General features: G+C 42.4%; 1 protein-coding gene across 3 annotated transcripts in view; it reads left to right on the forward strand.

Moving 5' to 3' along the window:
- The first annotated feature begins 6,748 nt into the window (after window positions 1-6,748).
- The window catches only part of LOC118771899 (leucine-rich repeat-containing G-protein coupled receptor 5-like), a 55,633-nt gene continuing 34,836 nt past the window's right edge, over window positions 6,749-27,545 (forward strand). For all 3 annotated transcript variants that reach the window (XM_036520048.1, XM_036520049.1, XM_036520050.1), the window contains exon 1: window positions 6,749-6,958. In XM_036520048.1, coding sequence (XP_036375941.1) covers window positions 6,759-6,958 — 200 coding nt within the window. In that variant the 5' untranslated portion in view covers window positions 6,749-6,758. The remainder of the gene's footprint in view (window positions 6,959-27,545) is intronic.

The raw sequence follows: 27,545 nt of genomic DNA on the forward strand, positions 1-27,545 counted from the left end.
TAAAAAGGTACAGGGTTAAACTGGTCACTTCACTCTTGTATTTTGCAAAAAAAGACTTAAAAATCAAAGACAGCTACAGAGCTCAGAAGTGCAGCAGCTCATAATGGTCAGTCTGCAAACCATTTTGGGTAGGGCTTACTCAGTGATAAGGAGAGACCCTGTCTCAGGATTTAGGGATTACAGTGTGCTATCTCTTGATCTCAGGAGAGCCAGGTTGACATCCAGATACCCCCGGATGAAAGATGGTGATCCTCAGATAACAGAGCTGGAATATTAAAATGTCTGTGCAATTTACTGCCCCCTTTCCAAAAACGGGCTCTTAACAGCATTACTCACTCATCCTTTAAAATGTCTCTTGTTGAGTCGATCTCATACTGTCAAAGATTTTACAAAGCTCATTTGGTTTTGGCAGAGTTGGCGCCATGACTAACCACATACAGGCACTCTCTCTGAATCACCTTAGTGAGCTTCTTATCCTGACTAACAGTACCTGCTGTCAGCAACCATGATGGACAATGTGAGTCGACTCCAGACCTGACATAACAAGACTTATGTACAACTGGCTAAGAGGTGTCATATGGGGGTATCTACGGCCAATCAGAGGAGAGTGTTTTTTAGGCATAAAGAGTGCCTCAGTCACAGTGTAAGCCTCTTGACCTCTGTGCATCTGTGCACACTGAAGCCTCGCCGGCCATCTCCACAGATTAGAGCAGTGACGACAATCCGGCCGAACACGGACCATTGAGCGTTCGTGACCGTCACCTCATGCTTGACCCTTCCACATCAACAACACCCTCTCAGCACCGCCGGTTCATGACGCAGGTTTAGTTTACAGTGCAGGATTATGCGCTACATGCCCGATACCAGCCATGCAACCAGGCATATGATACCGGGCTTGCAATGGCACACGCCCTTCACCGTCACCTTCCCGCTGGCCTGCGGCTTGTACATCAACAGCCTCGGGGGCTGGGGATGGCTCTGGCCTGCTTGCGTCACTGCAGTTTTCACACCAGCGTAAAACAAAAGAAGCTGTGATTTCTGCTGGATTTCACGCCCTGCCGCACGGCGGAGCCGCAGACGTCACTCAGGCAGGCATATCAAAGGGCCCGGCCTTCACCTATGCAAGGAGAGCCGCGGCGGTCGGCCAGTCTGCGAGCCGGGCTTGGCGCGGCGCTTCCACTCTCAGAGCAAATGAAGCTTAACAATGTGAGAGCGGTGGCTGGAGCCAGCCGTGTCTGCGGTGGAATTTTAGACCGCGCCCCACGCCCCTCACAACCCCTACCCTTTCAATCTTTCAAAAATGATTTTGAGGGGAAACCTGGCAAGGACCTGTTGATCCTCTAATACCATTAACCCGTTGGAAAATTAATTTTCCATTTCAGCCTATCAACGGTTAATGTAAAATGACACGTGGGGTGAGAGAGGGAGAGGGAGAAGTGAGGAGGCAAAGTGTAATGAGGTGGATGGACACAAAGAATAGGGGAGCGCCTGAAGAGACAAATGGCTGCGGTTTGGAAGGCGCTGAAGATGATGATGTCAGCTGCAGTGCGAGTTGGAACAGTGACATCTTAATCCTGATGGAGCTACTTGGCGCAAATGAGAAGTGTTATATTTCTCTGAAGCCATTCATTTCAGCAAGGGAGGGGAGGAATGGTCCCTAGCCTGGCATGTATTGATTTTATTTCTAAAGAATAACAAAGTCCACCAAACACACATATATATACTGGCCATATAACTCTGTCCATTATGTATTTTATATTCAGTATCCCTCCAGCAGAATATTCACTGCAAACATAAATGAACAAGACACAGTTCTGTGTATATACAGTACACATACACAATATACTTACACATTGCACGGGTACTTATTGTTAAGAGGTTTCCTTTCTCTCTTATTCCATTTTCCCACAGGTTTCACATTTGGAGTGCTTCAGAGAGACTGCTACGGGTGCCACAGGGTGTCCTACATCTATGCCACATATCATGTTACTGCAGGCCAGTGAAATCCATCTGGACACAGCTCAGCATTACCGCCTTTAACCAGAAGAGGGAGACTTTCTTAAGGCTGGCTGTGTGCTGGAATTGAAAAGTCATCCTCCGCCAAATACAATGCATTCACATTTTCCCTAAACTTTGATGTATAGCCCAAGTTGTTGCCAAACGCTTGCACAGGAGGAATTACACTGATTTTTCTTTCTGAAGCAATTATGCAATATTGATGAGCTGGTAAAAAAACATGCTGAATTTGGGTACCTGCAGGAGTACTATGCCATGGTGTGGAGGCCCATTTCAAAAATAGACATGTCAAAAATGACAGAAGCACAGACAGAAGACACAGAAGACCCATTCTGCTATTGCAAATAAGTGACATATGTTGTAATCTGAAATAACCTGAAATAATGATACAAAGATACCATTACACATGTATTCTAATGTTGGACTAATGTGGGTTATTTTAATACTGATTGTATGATATACTAAGAATTGCATTTGTGTCAGCATGTGACAGGTCCAAAGCACCCAAAGGGTTAAAGTGGAGGCGGTGTCATCCGTTTACCTGTATTTACAGCGTACAGGAGGGGCTTTCCACGGTCCACAGCTTCTGAATAATTTGACAGTATTTCTTTCTGGTAGCATGTATTGCTACTGACTTTTGTAAAACGATTTGTGACTATAATCAAGTTAACATTGCTGTTGTAAAAAAAAAATCACAGAATAGCAAATGACTCCACTGATCATGATGAAGATCATCCTGATTGTTATCGTCTCTGTCATTGGGTGTATAGTTCTGATGTTCACAGGTGAACAAATCAAACAGTGACTCACAAAAGGTATTTTCCCAACCCGCTTTGAATGCATTCAGAATAACTGTTTGACTGACTGAATATAATATCTGTTTACTCAGCGTTATCACCATAGCTTTGACTACTGAAGATAAATACACAGTGAGATAAATATCATACTTGTGCCAACATCTATATGCTGCCAGCCTAAAAGCTGAAGAATGATTTGAGCTGACTGAACTGACACATTATATATTAGTCTCCCGTACTGATGATGAGTGTGTTCCTGCTATTTTTGTTATAACTTTAATTGACTTGACTTTGAGATAAAAGGAGCTATGGATTATGGTATGGTATATTGTTTAGACATTCAGAGAAATATTGGCCATCTTCTTAAATGCTTATTCAAATGTTCTGAACTCATAATAAAATATATGTATTTCTGTAAATGGCATGAAAACTATATCCCTGTACTGCTGTTTATTTTATTTTTATCTTACCTCACATTAGTTCACATATTTCGATGACGCTGTTGAACTCACATCAAGATTTTGCTTAGATTGTCCTTTAATAGTGGTCAAACTGTATGAAACAACTTGTGTAAAACAAGTCCATCATAAAAACTTTTAGAAAAGTCTTCTCCATGACAGATGCACACCAGAAAGATGGACATAATTTCCCAAAAGTAAAAAGAGCTGCAAAACAACTGACTTGAAAACAGTTGAGGACATTAAGGCTCTGTTGTCTGTACTGAGGAAAAATAAAAGAAAAATAAAAGGAGCAGATTTTTTCTAATGACGCCAACAATTACCCGAATGACTAGCTTTCCGCTCCCCTGACTGTGTTTTTGTAGAAACAAAGCATGTCGGGCTAATTGAATTATTTATCTTGCAAGGTTAGCAATGCCTGAAACAGAATGGACTAACCTTATAAAAGAACTCATTTACTGCAACATTACACTTGAAATGAAGTTGAAGCTGTATAATGATACTGATGTTATTTTTATTATGAGTATAAAATGGTTTGCACAAATATGGTTTGCACAACGTAAAATAGTACAAAAGATGCATCTGCATGACTTATATTTTTTAAATGCTTTATGGGTGTTTTTCTTAATTATTCCCCTAGGACAAGCCTTGCTATTGACACACCCAGGGAATGTTGTACAAAATTTCACTTTGCTTCATATAAAAGGGCACTTAGTGATGTTCTCTGAAAAATAAGTACTTCACCCTTCTTTATTATTTATGTTATTACTTTCCTAAATTCTCTGGAAAATTTGATAAGCACTCTAAAATGACCCTGGGAAAGCGTTAGGTTAGATTTACCACAACATGCGCCAAGTAAATGGCCTTTACGGAACTGATTTATAATTGCTTAGTGCATCCAGCCAAATAGTGCTTGTCCTTGGTTTATTTCTTTTTGAGAGAACGACCCCGTGTGCCCTTTAATAAACTTAAGCACAATTGTCAATTCATTCGTACCCTCGTGTCTTGGTAGTCTGTAATTCTTACAACAGGATTAGCCTTAATTATGAACCTGGGCCCTGCTGAACGCTTTATATTTCATCAGCAAATAATGCCAGGCACAATTCAACAGCTTGTTCTGGGATTTCAATGGTTGAGCAAAAGACGTAATTCCCCCGCACCTCAGAGTAATTATACGGCCTGTTCCTTATCCAAACAGGTTCATTAGAAAGATAATGCGGAAGCTAATCCGCACCACGGAAAACAAAAACAACATAGAAACAATAAGACTGTCAGCCGTTATGAGTTCACAGCCAAGGCTTACCATGAAATGGGGTAACAATGAAGTATTCACTTATTAAATGCAATATTAGAATGTGTTGAAACGGGATGAAGTTGGGGGCGGGGGGGATACATTGTACATCTGTAAGCATCCCACAATTGGTAATGAATGGACCATCAGCAAATACGTTGTATTTGAGCACTGGTGGGTTGTGCTTGTTTTATGAGGGCGAGTACATTGTAGTGTAAACCTTTTTAAGAACTATGTGTGTGCCATGTCCTGTCTTTAAACAAAGGTGTAGTAGCACAAGCACTCAAGGCAGTCACTTGGTGTTCAACATTACTCTCCCACTGATCATAAAAAAATATGTCAAACACTGTTTACGTAAGGCAGCTGACTACAGCAATCTCTTGTCTGATCTAGGAAGTGGGTTTATGGGCGATGAATAAAATGCAAACGACGTGTTTCCTCTTTGCGTGGAGACTGCTTGATAAGGGGTAGCGAAGGTTCTGTGTCAGTCTGTGAGCTCCACATGAGTAATGAATGCTGAAAGTGGGCAGCATGAACAATGCAGTGTTCTACAGTATACTGAAAAGTACATTGTGTGCGCATTTCCTTGTGGCCTGCAGCCATGAAACTAACACAGGGAACTCCTAATTAATCCTATTTACAATGTCTGTTAGAGAGTACCTCCAAATCATATTGACTGTGCTGTGTACAATAAAATGAGGATAAATTCCACTGGACAGTGTGAAAATATGATGTCCTTGTTTAGTCCACTCATTCCTGACCCCACTGCAAATAAGCAACAGTTTAAAGGAGGGATTGAAACCTTTCAAGTGATTAAATTTCACCACTGTTGATTTTGTTCAGTGTTTACAGACTATTCGCAATTTCAGGATTGTATAACCCTAAAAAGCGCTCATCAGGCAACACCAGAGTAAGACAGACATTCACAAGCAAAATCAAATCCTACAGCTTGCCATTAATACGTTCAGACTAGGTGAAAGTCAAGAAAACAATACTCTTAGGTCACGTGAAAACAGGCGCAGTGAGGTAATGCCTCACACCTCGTGGTCATTCATGGGTTGGAATGGTCGCTTGGTCCATGGCTTCACACGGACCTGCGACGTCAGACTGTCAGAGCAAACAAACCAGTTACTTGCAATATTACCCATAACACACTTCAGATCAACACCTGCTGCTTCAGCCTGGGTAATGATATACTGCACTGCCTGTGTAGGGAGTTGTCCGTTTTTTTTCCTCCCGAAGTGCCGGTTTACTTCAAAAAGCTAAATTATGAAAAACCCGACACAAAAGCGTATCTGTTGCTAAAAGGTTACGCTTTGAACCCTGTGTGTAAAAGTTTTTATGGGTTACGTTGTTTCACGCATATGTGCACCGCGCGGTTGTTGCATCATCGCCAACCTGATAAAATCTAATCTCAGTTTACTTGAGATGATTTCATTTTACAATCAATATAGCTCTCTTTCACTTGCATAGCATAATGATGTACTGTTCGCTTCACAATGCATGCTCTGTACTCACCGCAAACTCTCACACACTGACAATCCAAACTGTAGAATAAGGAGGAAAAGTTGATCTTCAAGAGAATGTCAATCATTGACAGCGAAAGCAATAAAATAAGAATAATGGAAACAGAACTCTTTCAGAACTTTTTTTCAGTGCATTAGACTATTTTGTAACCCTGTCCCGATTTCTACAAAATATTTTAGCTCAATATCCCTCCTGACAAAAAAAAAACATTCTCTTTCCATTAGGCTATACATATTTCATTGCTTTCGCAATAAGTCTTAGGAGAGCTGTTTTAATACGTATAACACATTAACCACAAGCCAATCGTTTGCAAAGTTAGTGCATTCGTTGGCAGCAGTATCTCCACTGACCACGTGCAGAGCACTGCGCTGACCAGACGTCTGGAGATGTGAAGCGCGGTCTTCTCCAGCATTGCTCGGACTGTTTTTGAATGGCATTGACTGACGTCACCAAGCGCGGTGTACAGGCAAGACTGTTTAAAGCTGTGAGACTCGGGGATGGTTTTCACAGAGTCACACGAGACTCACTGGCCGAGCTGTCCACATTAATACGGCATCGAGCACTGCCAAATACTACTAGTGCAAAGTTTAAAAAGAAAAAAGTTAGAAAAGAGACACTAATATATTAGTGGATATAATTTTGCGCAGTCTTTTCTCGACAGCAGCAGAGATGGTAGATGCTTATAGAGTTTTGTTCACCTTGCTGCTGGTGGTAGTAGAATGTGGGGGGACAGCGCAGACTGGAGCTCGTCACGGCGACTGCCCGTCCCGTTGTCACTGCGAAGAAGACGGCATGCTTGTGCGAGTCGACTGCTCGGACCTCGGCCTGACGGCTCTGCCAGCGAACCTTAGCGTCTTTACTTCATATCTGTAAGTCTGTGGCTTTTTTCCCGTGAGAATGCGACACGTGTGCACGTTGGCTCGGAATTCTGAAAACCTTTATACGGTGGCTTATTTTGGTAGTTCGTTTAAATTGGTCAATATTGACAGATAGGAGCATATCTTTCCAGCTGTACAGTTCCTAAGTGGAAAAAGTCGCGGGAGTTCGGACGCTTTCCAAAACTGAAATGGTCACACTTTAATGTGGTTTCTCTCTGGACGGGTTTACTGTACGCTAGATGTTAAACAGTACTTGCAAGATACAAACTAATGAAACACGTGCCGCGTACTTACATATCACATTGGATCATTCAAATTCAAACGTTTTTTTCGCATTAATTTCATTTCTGTACACACTTCCAAAGCTCACAGGCTATGAATATCGCGTGGATATTGTGTAATAACACCAATAAAAACTATTACATGATTGGTTGTATAAATACAGTTTGGTACAGGGGACACGGCAATCTATTATCAAATTATAAGTAAGGTGTATCAGTGAACTCACAGGCAAATATTTACTACAAATGTAAGTGCAATCAGCGAAATTACTAATTTGTTTACAACCATCCTTCTAAACCACGTTTGTTACCATCTATATTATTTTAAATGTTACCCATTAGAAGCTTTACACCTTTTACCACACGCGATTTTCAAAAGTCCTTTACTTGTGTGAAACCTGTCAATGTCACTCCACAGTCATTTACTTGTCGAACGGATATTACTGGAGAATGCATGGGGAATCTCGCACTTAATGTAAAATATATGTTTATTTATGAATTGTTATAATGCTACATGCTTTGCGCAAAAGATCTGCTAATTGCATAATATAACGCGACGATGAGATTAATAATGTATTAAGTATAATGTATTAATTAATAATGTAATGAGGATACATCGATGGGTTTCTTCATCTCGGCATGGATTAAATCAAAAGTTATTGTATCCTTTTTCATGAACTGTTTTCCGTGAAATAGGCCCACGGCGACAAATTGGTGGTCGAGTAGGCAAACAATTAATACTTACTAATGTTTTGTAATATGTAATTTTACTGTGGTTTGATACAATTTCTGGCGACGTATTTCTGCGTATTGGAATATTTACAACATAGCAATACTATCTATAATGTAGTATAGCCATAGGAAATGACATGACCAGAGGAAACGTGCGTAAATGCTTGTTTCCTATGTAATTTCCTACTGCGTCTATGACTGGAATCATAGCACTGCATTTGTGTTTCAGGCATTATGCGCTGTATAATTCTAAGTGCCGTATGGTTATGGTTCTGTTGAAGGTGGAGGATTTAATAATGAATTTAACGGAATGAGATGAGGCTTGACTGAACGCATGTGCGTCTGAGATGGCATTTGGAACGTGGTGAACGTGCCATCGCAGGCAGCAGGGTTGAAGACGTCAGTCCTCTCTTTTTCTCTTGCTAGAATCAAGCTTGATCAGGATAAAGTAAAAACACCCTGAGTGAGTTTGAGTGACTGCCTGGCTAACTGTATATCATCCTTTCATCTGCTGAAATTCTGCAGGCTGCATGAAATTTTCACAGCCCACTCGAAATAGAAAGGTCGATTGCTCCTAGAGCTAAACTTGGCTGCCAATACACCAGCACAGACAGAAGTGGCAACAGTTAACCCCGTATCGAGTGACCATATTTCGCAGCGTGATCAGGAAAATATCTGTCGTTACTTAGGAAATCGTTTGAGATCAGTGCCCATCTCTCCTTCCATCAGAATAAGCCATATTAGGGATTACCTGCATGAGAAACTTGCCTTAGATGATATGCGAGAGATATAAAGTGTTGCTGCTTGTCGGCAGCCTTTTAAGTGCTTGGTGGCACTTGCTGTGTGAAATGGTTCTGCACAGCGAAACAACTGTGCAATCACCTAGACCAAACAAAGGCAGACTGTGCACTGAGCTGACGAGGGACTGTAGTGAGCTGCGGCACTTAGGCCCAGTAACTCATTTCTCAGATGCTTCTTCAATGGCGCAAGCAGGCTTGATGCGTGGGTCACGCAGCCAAAGCAACTTCATCCAACTACTCAATAAATGATGCTGCATCAAACTATGATTACAACTGTGTGTGTAACTTGCTTCAGAATGCATTGTGTTTAAATTAAAATAGTGATGGATAAGTGTACTGATTTTGTTTTTTGTTTTTTGTTGTTAGTGCTTAGTCTTCTGATGCCACTGAATACTTGGGACAAGTTTTCATATTCTCACTTCAACAGCTGTTAAAGATCAGCCTGTAATGAATCAGTTTGGAGTATTTAAGGAAAATGTAGAAGTACTGTATTGATATTGGAAAGTATATTCCAATGCATGCGGTTTGGCGCTACCAAGCCCTCAACAAAAACATTTTTTCCAGTGCTTTTTCATACATGAGAATAAACAAAAGTTAACAAAACAAACCTGAGAGAAAGCTCACATAGTTCATTAAATATTTGTGAAGTAATTAGGCAAAAAGAGTTCCAAGGCAAAACAAATAACAAGGACACCTCAGTAGTATAATTTTATTTCAGCCTGTTCTATTTCACTCATCAGACAGATAGGTATTTTGTGCTGTATACACTACTGCTACATAGAGTAATTTACCTGCGATCTTGCCTTTGCTTATGAACAATTCACCCATACTTTTTTTGCTGGTTGCAGCGGCAGCCCTGTCAATTGGCAAGTATGACACGGTCACTGATTCAGTCGGCGGCCTTTTTCCTCCTCTGAGGTAGCCGCATAATGAAATGAATATGGTAATGCGCGTTTCTTACACAGTCGCCCCTGTCCCCTTGATGGACAGATTGACAGAGAAAGCATACGGCTGGGAGCAGGGACACTAAAGGGGGTGAGCGGAGGTGCGGACCGTTGACAATCTGCCTCATTATTCGGGGAGCAGAGGACAATGTGGTGGGCCGAGTCCGCCAGCGTCAAGCAGGGAGCGCGTGCATGAATTGAACAGGGCACCACAGAAACCAGATGGGATCAGTGCCTCAAAACTCTGTCTGCTCGGCGGCTAATCCTTTTCATGTCACCCCAAGTGAGGGAAGCATTTGCAAGTGGTTAAAGGATATTTCTCTGAAACATTATCACCAATTCACCTACTGTGAAGGTGTTGTACAGCAGTGGGGGCTGGAAGGTTTTTTAAAAATTACGTTTAGAACAGTTTAAGTTTTAGAAAATTAAAGAAATCAGGCTGTTAGAAAGTGAGTTGTGTTTGTACTAAGCACACACTGAATGGGGAACCTGTATGAATTATGTTTACAGATGCTTGGTAAATTCAACCACTTTTTTGGGTTTAAGTTCTTTTCGAAGAAAAACTCGACATTAGATGCCCCTAAAGAGTATTTTCTTGACATGTTCACTCTCGCATTTTGCCAAATGTGTGCAGTAAAATTGTGGGACATTTCTACAAGAGAAGAATTCATATATTTACTCTGCTCATGCTTTTTTGTGGCTTATGGTTTGGTCGAACACATCGTAATATCCTGTTTTTTGATGTTTTGGTCCCTGTGCTGAAATGTATGTATGTATGTGTGTGTGTGTGTGTGTGTGTGTGTGTGTGTGTGTGTGCACACTCATATCCTCACACAGCAGGGAAAAATGCAGAGATCTTAAATGCAGCAACCCAGCACTGTGTAATGCTTCCAATTATTGGGCCGAATTGGAAACAGTCACCTTTTGTTTTATGAAGATGTGATCAAATCAACACCTCATGTTTGTTACTCTTCGAGGGGGGCGTTATCCCCTGTCAAGGACTGAAAACAACATGTCCACAGATCTTAGCTGGAGAAAAGGGATGCATGTCACAACCTATTCTATATACAAAGCAAACTGCCTCCGGCAGATGTAAGATTATACACAAAAAAGACTTTGTTAGAAACGTTGCACTTGAGGTGTGATTGCCTGAGGGCCTCTTGGATACCAGAGATTCAGCTGTTTAGATTTCAGAATCGCTCTCTTCAGGATTAAAGCTTTTATTTTTTGCTGAAAAAGTGTTCATTGCCAGTCATAAATAGATTATGTTAGTGGTCGCATGGGATGTTTTTTGCTCTGCAGTTGGGAGTGTTTGTGTTGTAAGGAGATGTGAATTAAAGGGTTATTTCTGCGCCTGAACAGCTGTCAAATGATTGCTCCTGCTCACTGGATGTAATGCAAGAGGTGTACAAATCTGGGTGTTATATTCGGTGCTGAGGGCTGCTGAGACTTGATTTGATTTAAAGCTGGGGAGACAGGGCGTGGTGGCGTTTACTCTGGATGTGATGATAGAGGTGAGCTGTACTTTAAATTGTGGTCTGTCTATAAACATTTGCCTTGCCTGCATAGATCACTTCACTCAAGAAATGCCTGGCTTAATTGACAAGCTTCTTGTGAAACTAATCATTGACATGTCAGTCATTTTCAGACTTAAAGAACTCTATAAATATGCTGAACTCAACTACTGCCTTACAGAAGAACATGCTTGATGATATTATCTAAACAAGTTTCCCCCGCTAAATGTCAAACATACACTTTTTTAATGAATAACATACTTTAATTTCAAAGACAGCATAAGAATGTGTCTACATTTCATTTGCCCTTTTGGTTTTCACAAGTGCAAGAAAAAGACATAAATGTTCACAGGCAGAATATCCAACTCCCCTCAGGAAACAGAAAATGGAAAATTCATTTGAAGGAGATTAAAATGAAATGAGACAATGAGAGTACAATCTTAAAAAAAGATGAAATTTCACTGAATCTAACATTAAAAATTAAAATGTAAGAAAACCATAGGAGACTTAATGGCAATGCATTCAAAATGAATGTAAATTTTAAAACACTTTTGAAGTGATTTGTAATCATATGTGTTTATACTGTAGACTTTCAAAGACAAGCTGAAAATAAGAGGCAGTGTGAGAAATGGAGGGATGGTGTCATTTATTAAACGTTCATCATCTCTCCCGCGGTTACACCCGCAGTGCTGCCTGGCGATGCAGCGTCCAGCGGCTCACCTTTAGGAGGGCGCACCGTACAAACTGCATGAATTCATCACCATAAATTGCATCCGTTTCACTCACTTTAAAGCTGACTCTCAAACAGAGAAAGAGAGATACAACTGATATCAAGTAACCTCCCTTCAGTTCTGGAACCCTGACCTGCAGGAGGTTTTCATTAAAGTTAATGCGCGCTATTGTTCGGTTCGGAATCCAAGGGAAGCCTTTTCCTTCGGAGCCCAGAGAATATGCCGGAATAGGAATAGCTCAAAAAATCGTATCCATGGAGCTGTTTTGGATCAACCACGGCAACGCGATTAGTTCTCATTAAGATTTTGGATGATGCAGTGCTTTGCCTCGATGCGCACTGCCTTTGCTTTCCCAGAATGCTCCATCTCAGCTCAGCATCGCGGACGACGTCCTGAGAGCCCAGAGAAAGCGCGAGCCCCCGGTCCTCTGTTCATCTTTATTATCCGGGCCCCGTCAGCAGCCCTGAAAGAGAGTCCACTCCCATGATTTATGGCCACGGTTCTTTTAAGATCCCCGGCTGTCCACCTGGCCCATTCCCTCGCCATCTGTAAGCTGTCTCAGAAACAGAACTTGAGCCGTCGCAGGTGACTTTGTTCTCCCCAACTGGCTGTCCTCGCCGATCCATTAACAATATTTACTTAATGGCGCAGAGCGCTAGCGAAAGTGACTTCATTTGTTTTACAGTTTGGATGTCTCTGCAGGTTGTCTCAGAAGTCCATTCAATTAATTAACGCTAAAGCAACAATCCGAGCTTCTTTCTGCCTTTCCTTGGCAGGATTAATGGGTTCTGGCATGGTTTGAACAGCCGACTGCAGAACCTCTCGCTGAGAAAGTCGACAAGCTTGACTAATTCCCAGCAGTCCAAACTTCACAACTTTATTTTGAGCTTTTAAGTTTTACGAGAGATTAAAGGTAATGCCCTCATGTTGCTGGCCTCTGTAACTCTGATTTTTTTCTGTCTCTCTTTCCATTGTTTATGTGGTTTAGTTATTAGGTAAGGGTCACAAAAATGTTTTTGTAAACTGAAAAACTTGCCCGCTAATCTTAACATTCAACACATAAACCCACTTGAAGTTTCAGTCCCACTGAATGCGTGTGTTTTATTTCTACATAGGGATTTGTAAGATCTCAATAATAAACTTAGCGCACAATGTTCGCATTGTGTTTGGCCGCACGTCAACATGAGGCAAGCCGCCGCTTTCGATGAGGGCCGATTTTCCTTTTTTTCTCCTCCAGGAATGAGATTAAAAGAGATGTTTCGGTCATTTCACGTGCGTAGAATGCAGACGTCCTCATTGGACATCCATCTCGTTGAAAGGCTCGTGTAAAACCAATATTGGGAAAGGCTTTTTGAGGTCCTGAGAAAAGAAGGTCCTCCCAGGACCTCTTCCTCACAACCTTGCGACCGGCCCTCGATCGGGGACGTTTAAGGTGCGTAAATCGAGCCCTCGGCGAAACGGCGGCGTGACAGACGAGATATGTTTGTCTTTCCTTTAGATTTATTTTTGTTGTGGTGGGCTGCAGTGAGCGATGGATAATTAGTGAAAGGGAGAGCTAGCAGGGCTGCTTTCTTCCCAGGCTAATTAACAGCCGCTGGCCTTTCGAGGGGGAGCTCCCACAGTCGGCGTGAAATGTTGCAGCTTCATTGTGCCCCCCACCCCGCCCCACCCCCCTTCACTGGACTGGCTTGTGAAAAGTCAGCTGGGCCCAGTCCTCGTCAATAAAAGGAGGTCTCAATAGATGTTTTGTATGGCCAGTGAGAGCGAAAGAAGACCACCATTTTACTCTCACAGGGGCAGCTGCAGTCCACAACTGAAAGCCCCGCCCAGGGTTTACAGGCCCAGCATTAGAATAGACGGGAAATATTGGGGGGGGGGGGGGGCGGTGTTTGAGGTTGTTTTATATATTTTTCTCATGCTCTAAATCTATTTATTTTTTCCCAGTATTGTACATTGCGTGCCACTCTTATCATTTTCGTGCCCTTGGCTGCTGTTAGATTGTTTTTTTCTTTTTTTTTGTGTGTTCTTTTTGTTTTGTGGCAAGACATTTCCCCGCCACCTGTTGACTGACAAGGGATATACAATGTGCTTGGCGTGACTTTGTGACTTTAAGATTTCCCATTGGGCCATGGCTGGGGAGGAAATGCATGCTATGCGTGATTAAGAGGCCGAGCTTATCAGTGATGCCACAGTTTGATGCTGAGATTCCTCATTACTGGGGTAAATTATTAAAGCGTCCATGGACCACTCACACTGACAGCTTCCGTGGTGCACGCATGCCTAAATATTATAATAACAACTGTCTTGCTAAATGTTTATTTGCAAATCACAGTGCTCAGAGGGGATTAAAAATGTCTTGCGTTCTTCTACATAAACAACAGACATCCCCTTTTAACATTCCAGTCACAAATGTCTGGGGATAAACACACTACCCTTGAACATCTGCAGTGTGAATTTAACAACTGGGCATTATTATAAATACATTCATAATACAAACTTTATTATCATGTTCTAGTTGTTTAGCTTGCATGATCAGTGGGCTACTCCAAAAAACCATCACTTAAATCACTTGGTTATATTTTAAAGCATAGCATATACATTAGGCTTTGACTCACTGCCCTCAGTCCTGAATTCCTTTGCTTGCAGTCATGGCCCAACAGCGTATTAATAGGGTGAAGAGTTTTTTCCACTTGAGGCATGCCTGACAAAAGTGACAAATATCCCGCTCTCATCGTTGGTCACCCCATCACCTTGGTCAATGCCCCTGTCCCAGTGACCAGATTCAGCGTAAATTGCTTCCTGTGTTGCTTCTCCCCCTTATTCATCTGGACACCCCCTCCACGCATGCACACATACACACATACACACACACGCACACATACACACACACGCACACATCTCCAGCCCCCCTTGATCCTTAATGCAGAAAGAGGTAAAGACGCCATTTAAACTTTGATCAGATAGAGCTCACCCACTTTCAAAAAAAGGCAATTAAAGGGAAATATGTAAATGTAGATGTTTTACGGAGTGGCCTGCGTGGGGTTAGCCTGCTCTCCCCCCGCACAATGGCTGAACTAAAGAACTCTGCTGTCTGTGTGAGCACCATTGTCCCAGCTGTAGCCTCTGCTGGAAACAAAGTCCAACAGGACCGTGGGAAATACCTACATTTTTGACACAGGCCCTATTTCTTCCCGAAAAGGGGGCCTGCATTGAAGTATGGTGATTTTAATGTCACATTTGAATCAGCCATGGTCTGCCTAATTTGCTTTGATGTGGAAGATAAACTAATTTTACTATAGGCAGGGCTAAAGTAATTAGCACCCTAATGCTTTCATGTTGCCTAAATAGGCTATAGAGAGTGAAAGCAGAGACAAGAATGGATTGGCCGGTCCTGAAAAAGTATTTAGCGCATCAAAGTATTGTTGGATTGAAATGGTTTTGGGTCGCCTCAGAAGGAGAGAGAAAAAAAGTGCCGGATTAAAAAGTGATGGGTAATTTATTTTTTTTTCTTTCATCACTGGAAATGTATGTCTGAAAGACAAAAAAAGGAATTAAACTGCGGCTGGTGGAAAGCATTCTCACAGCAGGTGGTGTAATGTTCCTCACAGTGTCTATTACAGTAAGAAGCACAATGTTTGCATAAGCATAAATTACTTATGGGTTGTTTCAAGTTTCTTTTGTATTTAGATTTGCAATGCCAGATTAATTTTCCTGGTTTCAGATGAAGAATGGCACGGTAATATCTGTAAAATTAAAATGGCAGACTGATTTCTTTCAGAATATCATTGAATACATTTAGAGTATTTATTACCTTAATTATAGTACAATATTGTAGTTTATTGATGTCTAGAGAGAATTGAATGGATCGTTGAGAAAATACTGTATTCCATCGTGTTATTCAAAGTTAGTTGAATGCAAAACCAGAATGCATGTAGTCAGATACACTGGTCTTTGAAAGTTTGTCTGTTTTTTGGTGATATATATGGTAAGCCATTATAAAATTCTGTTGACAAACAAGCACTGAATAGGATAGAATTCTATATGCAATAACTGTCTAAGAATTTTCTGAATACAGTTTTGTAGTAAAGAGAAATAGTTGAGCAGTTTAATCACAGATTAAAGTACCTTCTGATATTTTCAGTGACCTTTATGTATTCCCCTGCAGCGCTGTGTCTGTGATTACCATAATCAGCAGGATTATACCTGCTTTAACACTTAGTGGACACACCCTTCTGGAAAAGAATAGGAACAAATAATTATAGCAGGTCATTAAATACAGGAGAAGAGAAAAGGTTGATAATCTTACTAAGGGTAGTTTTCATTGTTCATCGTGTGTCATAGAGTGTCACTGCCTTTGATTGGTTATTGTGTCCACATGTGCCCAGTGGAATGCGGCAGCCTTCTCTCAGGATATCTGTCCGGGCCCAAACGCACAGAAGCTAAAAGGTCAGGAAGAGAAGCGTTAACTCTTCCCCCACCTCGCTCCGCCCAGCGGAATCCTCGGGATTTCCATTAGGAAATAGTACAGATTCCTGGAGCTCGGGCGAAGCAAATGGTTAAAGGGCGCCGGGGCCTGGGGAGGGGCGGAAAGCTCGGTTAGTGCAGAGGGACGAGTCAGTGGACAGAGTTACACCCCGCCCCGCCCCGCCCAGCCCCGCCTCGCCTCGCTCCGCTGTCCCTGCGACCTTCCGTAACACACGACCCAATGCTGATCGACACTCCAGCAGGAGGGACTCCTCATCCTAATCGTTTGCACTGTTTTACAACCAGTTTTAGTCACAAGGAAATGACGATTTTTCATCAGTTTAACACTTATTCACAGACTGGACACATTTCTATGCAGCTTCTTCAAGGCACGAGGACATCTACTACACTACCCTCACTGTAGGCCCCTTTCAGCAGTAGGGCTAGTGTTTTTTCAAGGTGCAATTCAACTCTGAGTTATTAGTTCCTCTCTTTATAATTTCATTTTTCAGTTGATAAAAATTGTTGTGTAATTCAAGAACGTTCCAGGCCACCTTGTGTGGTGGCCTCCAACACGGTTATGAAGACCTGCTGTTCAGTAAAAACAACTCTGGGGTACAAATTTTGCCAAAGATCTGTTCCCTGACGTAGTTTCCCATAACAGCACTTTCTAGAAGAACAATATTTTGCATATGCCTAAAAGAACTGAAATACTGTACCACCTTTCTGAGATTTTTGCTAAGCTTTAAAGTGCACCACTAGGAACCAACCCTTTTCATTGGCTGAAAGGTGTCTTTTCTATCAGTGCAGGCCAGGGAAGCAGCTTGTCAACAGCTAGTGTGAAGACCACACATGGTTTATTTGGAGCACGGATGTACTGGACGGCTCACTTCCTCCCTAGGCCATGGTGGTAACTGTAAGACGGTATTTTTCAACTAAAAACTGATACACCTACAAAGGGTTCAGAGTGCAACGTGGCAGTTTGCTTCCAGGAAGAGTCAGCCCCAAACCATTTTAGGTTTGACTCTCAGGCGGCTGTCATCACCTGCGGTTATTAACAATGAATACATTTAAAGACAGATGCTGGGAAAAATTAATCATGGCTGATTTTGCAAACGGTATGCACCCTCTTCCCCGAATCAGACAGATTGCATTCGGGAAGGGGATAATTGTTTGTTGTTCTAATTTTTACTGCGATTCCACTGACACGTAAATGTGTGTGATTTCGTTTTTTTGGTTAATGAATTAAAAGTCGTGGGGCTGATGAAAGACGGCCCCACTCGTTAATTTGCGGAATTCGTTTGCGGGCTCTTGTTCCGTGGCGAAACATTCCTGCTCTTAATGAAACCAATTCCTTCATGGGAATGACCTGGATGGCTCCCAAATTAGTGTTCCTGCGCTTTGAAGGAGAATCAAATCAGTGTGCTTTTTTAAATCTTTCATTAAGTTCAGAGTGAGTCTTGCTGGAAATGGATTATTGTCCACTGACGCTATCAAGAGGCTAAATTGCTTTTATCTGTTTTCTTTGCACCCCCCTCCTTCATTGCACTAAGTAGAGGAACTTAGTCAGAGCCAGAGGGTGCCAAGGCCCTCAGTTCCAATGCACAGTGAGATGCGCTTCTTAGAAAGATTTCTGGAATATTCATAAAAAAGGAACAGATGTTCACAAGGGAAAAAAAAACAAGATTACAGGTGCATGGCTGAACACACTGGATCAAAAGGTGGAAAAGAGCGACTTGGTTTGCTCAATATGCTCCAGATGTTGACGGTGAGGTCTATGTTTAAAGAGCAGTGGTCAGCTGTACATTCACTGTCGCAATTTGTCGCCATACTATTTTATGTCCCTTGAAGCTATGGTTTATTGGGATTATCTGACATTTTTGTAGCTGTGTAATGTGCAAGCCTGAACAGCTGAGAGCAGCATGCAGACCTGCAAACCGCAATGCAATAATGTTTGTTTACATAAAAATAAGCTTAATTAAATGATATCCGCCCATAAATAAACAATTTCGTTAATATTCACAATAGTTGCGACCCCCCCCCCCCTTTCTCCTTGTGTAATTACTTTTTTTCACTCTGTTTATTGTGGATTGTGCCGTTTCTGTTTCTTGACAACATTCCCCAATAAAACCCATTGTAAAAGATGCCTGTGGCAGACTTTACAGAAATTGAGCTGGAGCAGAACGTTTCACAAAAGCCAACTGCAAAAAAAAAAAAGGGCCAACAAATAAATGAACAGAACACCGTTGTTAATTTCACAGAAAGTTGTCTGTCGTGGGCATTGGGTACTGTGTTCCCTACCTAGTGAATGTGCTAAGGTGGCTCCCATGCCTGCACCATCTGTGAATTACTGACCTACACATAGACTGTGGGTCAATGTCTGACAAGGTACTAAAGCAGAAACAAACCGCTGGTGCTGCAATGGGGGACTCCCTGTTTCCATGGCAGTTGTGGTTATATATTATTAGCCATGTCTTATGTCATCATTCTTATTATCATCAATGACATGACATAAGACAGTCAAAAATAAAGCAGGGCTAGTCTGCTTTACGAATGATTACAATCTAGCTATAATGCACATATACTTCACTGCCAGTCATATTCAGAAGATCAGTGGTGAACCTGCATGAGGGAGAGGCACACTGTGTCACACTCTAATCCCATTTTGGCTGTCAGATGGCTTAATGAGCATTACTGTGACACAAGCCTAATGTCCCCTGTAATGTCAGTGTTCCCAATATTAAAAAGCATTTGACTCACTTGTATGTACATTAATGAGTTCTCAATTCAATTTGGTTAGGTTGAGAAATCATTAGCATAGTAATTTTTGCATTTGTTTTATTGTTTTTACTTGTGACAGGTTAAATATGGTGACACTGTAAGCCTCACTGTCGTGTGGATGGTATGCTTACTCTTCTGAAGAGAGTCATGAGGGTGAAGTCTTTCCCAAAGCAAACCCTGAGGCTTCATTCCTGTGCAAGTCTGGCACATGGTGTTGGGCCTCCCCCAAAGTGGTTTAGTTGGTAACACTGGTCTGACCAAGAAAAGCAGGACTTAACCCACACAAGGCTAAAAAGCGTTAGAAACTCTGAGCCTGGAGTGACAGATTAAGTGTTCCTTTTCCTCTGCCTGTTGCTTTGATTGGCGTGCTCGCGAGGCAGGATAATCCCAGGGTATGGTTTCTGAATTTTAAAGCCGTGTACAAAAAGGTGCATTCAGGGTGCTTTGTGCTGCCGGCCCATGTCACACAGTGGGACTGCCATCTCTCTGGGGACTGAAAGCCAAGTCCCACAGCCCGGCTCCTGGCGGCCCAAACAGCTTTATTTTGGATTAATTAAAATATCTCAATGGCGCATGGAGGTGTTTGGTCAGTGCCCTTTTTCTGTGCTCTTAATGCAATTATGTAACTGTAGCTCTTATTGAGATAATTATTTCGTAACATTTTACTGCAGGTCAATCAGTGGTAAACAGCACAACACATCTTAACCTGTGGTGTCTGGCGCTGCTCAGATTTGGCTCAGTGGATGCGTTTTACAACCACCAGCATTACCCGCATCACCTCAGGACAGTAAGAGATTTATAGTTACAAGGAGAGTTCGTCCAAGGACTGAACAGATTTTTTTCCTGTTGTTTCACAGCACTAAATAAATGCACCACAAACCTTTCGACGCAGGGACATGGAATTGCAACTCCTCAGCAATCTGCTTTAATCTCTGTTTATTCTTATCCTTAGTATACTTTGCGGTCACACTGTCGTTTATTGGCCAGTTTACACTGTTAGAAAACAGCTGATAAACTCAGTAATTCTGATTAAATAGGCTATGCCCATTCCAGTTTCCTAAACGGGGTGAACAGCTTTGGAAATGAGCTGCCAAATTAATGGTTTGGAATTATTTTGACTTTATTGTTTTAAAATGTGTTCAAACTTTTTTGATTTAAGGTTATGTTTTAATATCAATATTTACAGTTTTCTACAGTTAAGCCTACTTAGTTTCTGATATAAGATTGCCAAAATGGACATCTTGTGATCTGTCCACTACCTGTTTAACATAAGTATACTATTTTGACACATAAGTCACACTTAATTAGTGGGCATGTATGTACAAACCATCTTTTACAAATACAAACAGTCCTTTTAAAGGCGTGATATCTTTTTTGTTAATAAAATAATTGTAAGTGATTATCTGGGAGGTTTCAACAAAAAATTCACAAAGCAGCCTGCTGCAAAATTTAGTATTTCTGTCACATTCAAAGCTTAAGTGAAACTCAGGCTACGATGATTTGCTTTTCCTCCTCGAAAGCCAGAATCTCTGGCCATATATTTGTGTATCTGAATCCATCTCGGCAGGAACTTAGTGTTCAGACGTTAGCAGTCTGCCTGGATACAATTTGAAGTAGCTGCCTGAGGCCCTGCAGTCTCCAGGGCAGTGGATGATGCGAGGCTCCCAGAATGATTTGCAATATTGTTTAAGTGGCAGAGGTAACCGGCGTCAGTGCGGGTGCCTCGGAGCAACGGGGTAAGTACATCTGATACCACTGCCCCCCCAACCCCCCCCCCCCCCCCCCCCCCCGCCCCCAAAATTCCCCATGACACCTTCCGGGCCGTGATGTCATCTGGGTCCAGGATCTTGAAGGAGGGAGGCCTGTTTGACAAGTCGTGCTGGAGCTTTTTGACTCAATCTATCAAACACTACAGGGCCACCGTGGGCCCTCATAAGCATCTACATGCATCTAAATTCACTGCAGTGGAGGCTTTAGCAACCTTATGATAACTAATGTAGCTTATACTAACTACATCATACTATTGAGGAAGGTGAATAGCTGCTTTCACACCTTCCAAACTGTTTGTACTCTATCAAACAGCATATGAGCAAATGTTTACTGCATATTGTAATTCCTTCTTTGGATTATATTATGAAAATATCTGTGTTACGGATGAAAATGCTGTCTTTTATTGTAATATTTTAGAGTTATTTATAAGTTAATGGGATGTTCTGGATATCACAGCTTTTATATAAAATAGCATAATGCAGCTAGCAACACTTCACACTTTTAAAATTACCAAGTACAGCACTGAGTGCAACGTCTTCACAAACACACTTGCCCTTGGCATTCCACATTCCGACATGTACGACAGCTTAACCCAACAACCTGGCTGAGATAAAGGCCCTTTATCTGCTCCCAATTGGGGGGGGGAGCAGATAGGAACCTGGCCTCTCTTTTAGGTGTCTTGACGGCAGTGGCGTAGTGACAAGTCATCCGGAGGCACAGGGGTTTATGCTTAAACTGAGCCGGTGGCTTGACAGGCGTGGGGGATATATATACGACATCGTTTGTCAGAGCAGGCATTCAGTGCTCTCGGCCTCCCTCCTCTGTTCTCTTGCCAGGGCCTTTAATTGGCAGTGGGGGAAATGTACCTTTATTTTGTGCTCTCTCTCCCCTTTTAAGTTGGTAACAAGAAATTGTGAGGATGTCAGTGCGAGTGCCTCATTTAAGGGATTGCAGCCTGGCATGACAAATGGTGGAGGCCTAGGTTTTCTTATTTCACTGGAGAATGCCTCTGCCAAGCTTTTGTGGCGACTTGTCTTGTTTGGAGCACAAATGTGAGCGCTGAAATAACAGAGCGTGAATGCCGCTGGTGAAATGGCTGTGTACACAAGGTGAATGCTAAAGCTCTCCGCGCTGAATGGAGCTTTTAATCCCAGCCATTATCTACAGTCTGAAGAAAGAAGGGGAGAAGCGGGTGGGGGTGTAGGAAACTTCAGCAGCCGTATTTACTGATTAATGAGCTACATCGAGGCTTGGACCCAAGGCCATTTGCTGAAACAGTTTTCCAGATTTACCGGTGGTTGACAAATGTCATTTAATTACTCAAAGGGCCTCAATATGTGATTGAAAAGGATTTGGAGGGAAGTTTAAAAGATCTCCACGGTAGCCCCTCTTTTTCGGGTTTTGTCCCCCTCCAGTCTTTGGCTGGTTGCCTCAGAAGGGGGAATTGTGAAGCGCGTGTCTAAAAAAGGCGTAGGCCCCTCCCTTTATTTTCTGAAGGGAACCTGAATGCAACAGAATGTGCCAATCTGCTTTTGTTCCTTGGCGCTGAGAACCCGACACAACTGTTTCAAGAATTCGAGAATATCACCCGGAGTTCGGGAATGGCTCGTCAGCAGGCCTCACACTAATGGACTTTAAATATAGGAGCTTGGAACACGGCATTTTTATACACGCTCTATTTTCATGTGGGTGTCAAAATCGTTTCGTTTCATTATCAGACTCTTTTAAGTGAACTCTAAAGAGGTGGGGAGAGAAAATTAAGGATTTCCATTGTAAGAAAAACAAACCCAACTTTAATTACAAAATTCCTCAGGACGAGATAATTAAAAAGTGTTTTTGCAGCTGCTGTGGAATTGTCGGCAGCTTTCTTTCGTTCAAATGAAAGCAAGAGGAGAAGAAAAAAAAAAACTCAAAGCATTCAGTAGCAGGACCCTCGAGGAGAGCAGCGATCGGATCGGAGGTGAAAAAGACCGGCAGCCTCTTCAAACAAACGCCACCCTTGTTCATTAACGGTTCTTCAGGTAGTGGCCTCTTAGTGACAAATGCTTGACAGCTTACAAATAGGCCTGTCGAGGGGAAAGGTGGGCGATGGCCTCCGCAAACAAGAGGCCTGATGAAACGCTCTCAGCTGCTCCTGAAAGAGCCGAGTGATTGTGTTCGTTCCAAACATCCTCAAACCCCAGGTGAGAGGCGGGCATTAGGCTGCGGCCTGTTTGGATAAGGTAGAGTGCCGTTGTTTCACCCCTGTGAAGTTTACTGTCTCATTAATGCATTTTTGGACATGTTTTTCCTCATGGTGAAAATGGCATCCAGACCTCTTGTTGTGTTTGCGTCCATAAAATTCACACACACACACACACACACACACTTGTGTGTGCGCAAACACACACGTGCGCACACGCACACACACACACACACACACCCACCCACCCACCCACCCACACACACACACACACACACACACACACACACACCCACACCCACCCACCCACACACACACACACACACACACACCCACACCCACCCACCCACCCACACACCCACACACACACACACACACACCCACCCACCCACACACACACACACACACACACACACACACACACACACACACACAGCTTTCCTACTGATTTTAGCAGCATGTACCGTGAGTAAAAGCCATGCTACAAGGCTGAACTGGTTGAAGCCTTGATCAGTTTACTGGCTTTCCATTTGCCTGAAATGCCCCCGGGAGTCAGATTTCTCTGTCCTTATAAAAGGGCTGTCCATGCTGTTCTTAAAGTACATTGTTGTTATTTCCATGGTTTTGCCATCACAGGTTGGAATAACAAAACCACTGCTTTTTTGTCAGCCTTGTGCCTCATCGACAATAGCGCAGAGCTTGTGTTGCAGTGCACACGGGTTTGCAAACAAACACAAAACAAACCCCAGTGGGAAGCATTAGCATGTAAAAATAATTTCAAGACAACAAGATACACTTTGCTATTGTATCCAGACAAGACCTTTTTCAGTGCAGTCCTTACTGTTGAGAAATACATTTCCTGAGGTGAAAACAGTGCACAGGTTTTACTATTTAATGTAAGTCCAACATCTGGTAAATGATGTATGTATGCCATTAATTTGCAGGGAAACAATTAACCATGAACACTTGCCCTACCTCCTGTTTGAATTATCACTTTTTCTAGAATGCAGGCCTTAGATCATGATCTGGCACCAGCAAAAGCTGATCATTCCATTCTGACTGTGAAGAAAGGGGGTGTTTCTACTTTGCTACAGGTCATTGTTCCACAACAGCTTGTACAAACTCACTTATTGATTGGACAGCAATTAGCCTGCAAGTGTGCTGTGATGCCAGAATGAAATCACTAGGCCCTACAGGGTGTTTCCAATGTCCTGTGGTACTTATCTTCCTTCATGGAGGACAGAGGGGGACACCATCAGCAGCTTCACTTGAAAAACTCATGAAACATTTATGGACTAATGCCTTGAAAACAAAGCTGACTGCACACAGGAATGCTCTGTGACCGGAAGCGGGCTGCTAAGAGATGACGGATCTCAAAGCAGAGCGAACCGATGCTTTTTTGGGGGGCAGCTCATTTTCTGAGCGCAGTGGTAATGACACAGCTAGATGTATAATGTATGATTGTACTGTATGGCACAGATGGAAAACACAATTGGTGAATCATAACAGATTTCTCTCGCCCAGCCTCCTGCGCAATGTGAGCAGTGAGGTTTGTGCCATGTGAATGTGCCCTTATTTTTACTGCTACAGTCTGCTATGGAAAACTGGACATATTGAAACCAGAGTTTGATCACGGTTTCTGTTTTGATTACGGTTTCTGTGTTTACATGGCGATCACTGTGTTTTTCCCGCTTGTTTTTTTCGGAGTGAATATAGTACATTCAGTAGAGCTCCAATCAGCGCTGGAGTTGGTGAAAGTTGTACTTTGGTGGCTCTAGCACTGGTTAACACGCAGCCATAACAATGCACTGTTGTATGTCTATTAAAAAAGACATGAAATTGAATTGCTTTTTCATAACAGGGTTGTTATTGTTGGCTTTTTTTGAATGGTGTAGCTAGCTATGTACAAAAATAAACATTGCACATTTGTTGCCTGTTCTTCAGGGAGAGACATTCAAATGCGATATTCCCTGTCCCTGTGTGTCTCCCACATATGACGTCATATGGTTTCTTTCAGTCCAGCATAATCATAATATTCCTTTCAAGACGGTCTTATCTGAAGAAAAGAACAAAACAAAAACCCTTACAAATTTTTTTTCATCCTGAAAGAATGCGCCCTGTTAAAAATAGCTCTCACGTAGGGGAAAGAAAAAAACAACAACTATAACTGAGATTTATGTTAATGCCTTAATGTTGGCATTGAAAGATTACATTGCCCCTGGGTCTTTCAGATGTTGCTGATTTGGTTGGTGTTCCTTTCAAAGTAAAGACAGATGATCCTCGGAAATAAAGCAAGAAGGTTTGTGAGTAATCTCTCTGTTTTGATCTACAATTAATTTGAGGCATCCAATGTAAAATACAGCAGAACATAAAAAAGCAGGCAGCTTTTCAGAAATGTGAAATGTGTGTCTTTTCAGTCAAAGACTATAAAAGTGAAGATATATAAAAGTGTTATTTAATCCTGTTCTGATATAAATTTTGACAGGTTTTTAGGAAAGAGGCTAGGATTTTAGATATTTAGTAGACTTTAACTTTTGACTGTAGACTTTGGTCATTTAACAGCAAATGACTAAAAATCCTTGGACTGACATTCTGCTGTAAGCCACCATTATAATACTGCAAATATATCTTCAAAACACAAGGCAGCTCTTTCAAGTAGCCCTTATATGATCTCATGTTTTGTTCCTGTGTCTACCAAGCTCACTAAACAGGCTCCTCCCATTCATAGGTATCATACTTTATGCCTTTACTATGACCGATATTTCAGTCTGCTTTGGAATGAGGATGAGACTGAAATGTTAAACTTTTACATTCACCGCTGATGTTGAGAATATTGTGATGTAACAATGCACTTCAATGGACCAATCATACACCACCACCACGGGCAAGCATGCATCACCATGCAGGAAATTCCAACACACAGACAGAGCACATGAATCCACTTTTCTGCTTCTCTTTTCCTTAAGAGAAGGGGAAGAAGAAGGTTAAAGTTTAGTGGGCTCAAAGAGCTGGGTCGTATTGATGTTTCTTAATCATACAGGGCACATCCTGTCTTCACAACACATTGGAAGAAAATAAACACAAAAAAACAATCCTTCTCAAAGGATGTTAATCATCCACACGAGAAATCAGTGCCTTTATTGCCCTGGCAGCTGCAGGCTGGGCCTCGGCACAATGTTATCAGTGCTGAAGTGTGAACGAATTGCAGCCTCCCTGCCCACCTATGTAAACACCATGCACGAACTGGCGCAGACTACAAAGATGCACTTTGCCTCCGCGCACCTCTTTTGCAGGTAGCCGACCGGAGAGCGCTTGTTGCTCATTAACTTCTAATCAGTGACTCAACAGCCCAGACGGTCTGTTATTCTTCTCTTCCAGCCGTACACAAGAAAGGTGCCGCTCATCCTTACCCACTCAGAAATCTGCCACTGCTGGAATTTCAACAGTTAAGCTGCCAAAAATGAATTGGGGGGGTGGGGGGTGGGGGCTGAACAGAATGCAGCCTGCTAGCTTTCCTTCCCTGGCACCGTGCCCTAGCGATGTGTTTCATCCAATCTTTGATCTTTTTTTATTTCTCAGCCCTAATTGTTTGTCCCGCTCGCTCAGTCAGAGTCTGGACTTAACACGATGCCAAAATTGTTTCCTGAAGCGACCAGCCGTCCCTACGGGGTTTACACCACCCACTTTTTCTCTGTCTCTCTCTGTCTTGCTCTCTCTCTCTTCCTCTCCCTGGGTGTGCTGACATAGAAAATTTGCGGCTGTCTTCAGCTTCTGAAGGTAACACTAATGTGTGAATTTCGGCTTTGTATTGTTAAGGAGCATGAACACTTGTTTGATGCGTGACTGTGAGCGACAGAAGTGCTGCAGTTTCCTTAAGCCTTGTGTAGATATAATGAATCTTGAAAATTGCAAGTAACCGTGCTGCGAATGAACCTGACACATTACGACTGGGCGACAGCAGAATTCCAGAGCTGACACAGCACAGAGGTTTTGGGTGATGGCACTGTGTACCATCACCTCAGGACTATGTGACAGCAATTTGAGAGCCACAATGTTGCCTCTGCCTTGAGTGCTTCATTGATAAAAACTGGCCTCGTCAAACAGGGCCTGTTATGTTTCTTATTCAAGTTTGATATGCTTTTTTGTTTGAGCAAAATCAAGCTAAATGTATCCACCTCAGTAGAAATAATCACTACACTGCTAAGAAGAAACATGGCAGGTTTGAGTATCTGTGCCCAGCACAAATCCCTCTCGCAGCCACAGTGTAACTACAGTACAATGCAAAGAGTAAGCAGTGTCTTTACTATGACCGGAGGACAGGGGAGAGCAATTCTGGCTCCAGAAGTAGAGCCCAGCATTTCAATCTGAAACCACTGTAA

The sequence above is a fragment of the Megalops cyprinoides genome, chromosome 25 (genome assembly GCF_013368585.1).
Source record: "Megalops cyprinoides isolate fMegCyp1 chromosome 25, fMegCyp1.pri, whole genome shotgun sequence".
Classification (NCBI taxonomy): Eukaryota; Metazoa; Chordata; class Actinopteri; order Elopiformes; family Megalopidae; genus Megalops; species Megalops cyprinoides.